General features: G+C 34.0%; 1 protein-coding gene across 1 annotated transcript; it reads right to left on the bottom strand.

Moving 5' to 3' along the window:
* Positions 1 to 1,846: 1,846 nt before the first annotated feature.
* LOC113453898 (olfactory receptor 2B8-like) lies at positions 1,847 to 2,791 on the bottom strand. The gene has a single exon (XM_026723811.2). It carries the CDS (start codon positions 2,789 to 2,791, stop codon positions 1,847 to 1,849), a length of 945 nt encoding a protein of 314 aa, XP_026579596.2.
* Positions 2,792 to 2,993: the final 202 nt, after the last annotated feature.

The following is a 2,993-nucleotide window of genomic DNA, read 5'->3' as shown; positions in this document are numbered from 1 at the left end:
ATAAGAATTGAAGTATTAAAATGACCAAGAGATGATAGATAGAAAAGAAATCTTTCTTTCTTTCTTTCTTTTTTCTTTCTAATATAATGATGACCTGATTAAAAACTAGAATAGAGGTAGAAATAAGAATACACACTTTTATATATATAAAGTAATAGATAGATGGAAAGATAAGAGGTTGAAAGATGGTATTATTATGTATATTTAAACAATATGGTGATTGACACTAGAATGGTGCACTGGAACATTGAATAATTAAATAATGAAGGACTATATCTTAATCTAAACATGGTTACTAACACTAGGATTAGTAACAGTTGCCTGACTAAAAGCCAGAATAGAAGTAGAAATAGGGGGAATATTAGCACACATATTTTTTATATTATAGAATAAAAGCAATGACTAGAGGGAAAGATTAGAGGTTGAAAGATGGCACTACTATGTAAGCTCAAATAATATTGTGATTGGCATTAAAATGGAACACTGAAATATTGAATAACTCCTTTAAACAAACATGTACATTAATTCTAGGTTTACATAAATTTGACTAATATAACAAATATTATTAATATTATTATTGCCACTTGTACCAAAATGAATAATACCAAGATGCCACACTGTTCATGTACTGATGCTGATGTATATTTTAATAAATAATAACAATAATAATAATGATAATAATAAAATACTTCAAACTTCACAGACACCGATATTGTCAATCAAATTATTAACTTGGGAAATGCAAATAACATTCTGATCTCTTATGTTAGTATTCATAAAAAATTTCAAAAGATTTATATACAAGAATTGTTCCTTAGCCAAACTTCTTGTATTTGGAAACGAAGAAACAGAAATGATTTTATGTGAGGTACCAGAAAAGTTGCATTTGATTCAATTTGGGAATAAATAACAGTTTTTTGCAAAACATAATAGGCTAATATTTTACATGTTTACCACAGGATGTACCAGTGTTGCTCAAATCTTAACTTGCTGTTAGATTCTTTTAGCAAGTGTGTTTTCATATGCAATAAATATCATTTAAAATATAGTGGTCTTTCTCAAACATTTAGTCATGCATTCTTTTAAAAAGGAAATAAATAAAAATAAAAATAAATATTTTGATTTTTAATTATAAAAGTAAAATCATAAAGAAAAAAATGATTATTTTATTTATTTATTTTATTAAATGTATTGACCACCTATCTTAGCATAAATTAACTCTGGCAGTTTATAATACATATATTTACAATATACAACATAACATTATTTTGTTTTCTTGGGTACACATTATGTCAGTCAAAGGACTCCTTCCCATCTACTGATCAAGTTAGGATGAAGGTGGACTACATAATGCAGATAAAAATAATATCACCTTAATATAGACTTCTACAGGTTATGGATTGAAAAGGAACATCACTAAAGGTTAGCTCTTTGAAAATTATGAAGAGAATAGAATAATCCATGGAAACACAACAGCGTCTTTCCAACCTCCAAAGACTTCTCCTTCCTATTAAGACTTGGAGGGAAATCAGTTTCTGCTCCAGAAAGTGATGGACTGTCCTTTATTATAGATTGATTAACACAAACTGGATTGCCACTGTGAGGTATACTTTGGGTTCCTTACTTTTAACAGTGGACAGGAGAAGATCAAAGTCTCCTTCCCTCAATATATCCATTTCAGCAGACCCGATGAAGCACAGAGATGCTGATAGAAGAAGTTAGAGCTCCAATTTCACATCCCATCAGAAGCATCACAGAAATAAACAGCTGAACTATTTTAGTGACAAATTGATAATGACATTAAGGCTTTGAGTCAAAAGAGATGAATTCAACAGGATATGAATCTTCATGGTTTTTCTTCAAAGTTCCTTCTTTTCAACACCTTGATTACAGCCTTGTGGATATCCTTATTCCGCAAAGTGTAAATGATGGGGTTAAGCAGGGGAGTGATCACAAGATACAGAACTGCAACCTTTTTGTCTTTATCAGGAGATGAGCTTGAATGGGGTCTTATGTATATAGACATGATGGTACCATAGAACAAGGTGACCACAGCAAGGTGGGAGCCACAGGTGGAGAAAACCTTATAATGTCCCGCAACTGACTGCATTTGAAAAATTGAACGTAGGATGCAACTATAGGAAAACAAGATAATCGAAAAGGGAACCAGAACTACAAAAACTGATAGACCATTAAGTATGTCTCTGGTGTGCTTTATATCATCACATGCAAGAGCTAGCAAAAAGCGCAGCTCACAGAGAAAGTGGTTAATGAGATTCGGACCACAGAAGGAATGGCGAAAGATGCAAACTATAGTGACCATTGAGACAAGGAAGCCTATGATCCAGCAGGAGATGGCAAGCAAATGTTGGCACTTTCTGTTCATGGCAGAAGCATATCTCAAGGGGTTGCAGATGGCCAAGTAGCGATCATAAGCCATGACGCCCAAGAGCAGACATTCAGTACTGCCCAAACTCAGAGCAGTGCCTCCCTGTAAGATGCAACCTATTGAGGAAAGCACTCCTTTTCCAGCCAACAGGTGGGCTAAAGTCTGAGGCAAAGAGCTGGTGACATACGCTATGTCCAGGCTTGCAAGATGGCTGAGGAAGAAATACATAGGTGTGTGCAGTTGAGCATCAATGTGTACCAATATGATAATTAGCAGGTTACCCAAAACTGTGAGCAAGTACATTGTTAGGAAGACCACAAATAGCGCAATGCATTGATTTTGATGAGATGTGAGTCCTAAGAGAATGAACCCTGTTTCTGAAGTGAAGTTTTCAGCATGCATCTTGGCATTCTGCCTACAGAGCAATTGTTGGACAATGAGTTTAAATACAAAACACAGATAGAGAAAAGGAAGAACAATCTGTACATCCACTATAACTCAGTATCAGCTGAGAATGCTTGATTTCCAATCCAACTGTCTGGATTCTACCTTATGATTAGTTCAGAACAGGACCAAAACATTATCAATGGATTATCAAAATGTG

Source organism: Pseudonaja textilis, chromosome Z (genome assembly GCF_049901715.1).
Source record: "Pseudonaja textilis isolate UNSWEBS1 chromosome Z, rPseTex1.2, whole genome shotgun sequence".
Taxonomy (NCBI): Eukaryota; Metazoa; Chordata; class Lepidosauria; order Squamata; family Elapidae; genus Pseudonaja; species Pseudonaja textilis.
Note: the sequence above shows the minus strand (reverse complement) of the source record. Positions and strands in the feature narration are given on the sequence as shown.

Coding starts and splice junctions, on each gene's coding strand:
- LOC113453898 (XM_026723811.2), bottom strand. CDS start 2,791: ATGCATGCTGAAAACTTCACTTCAGAAACAGGGTTCATTCTCTTAGGA.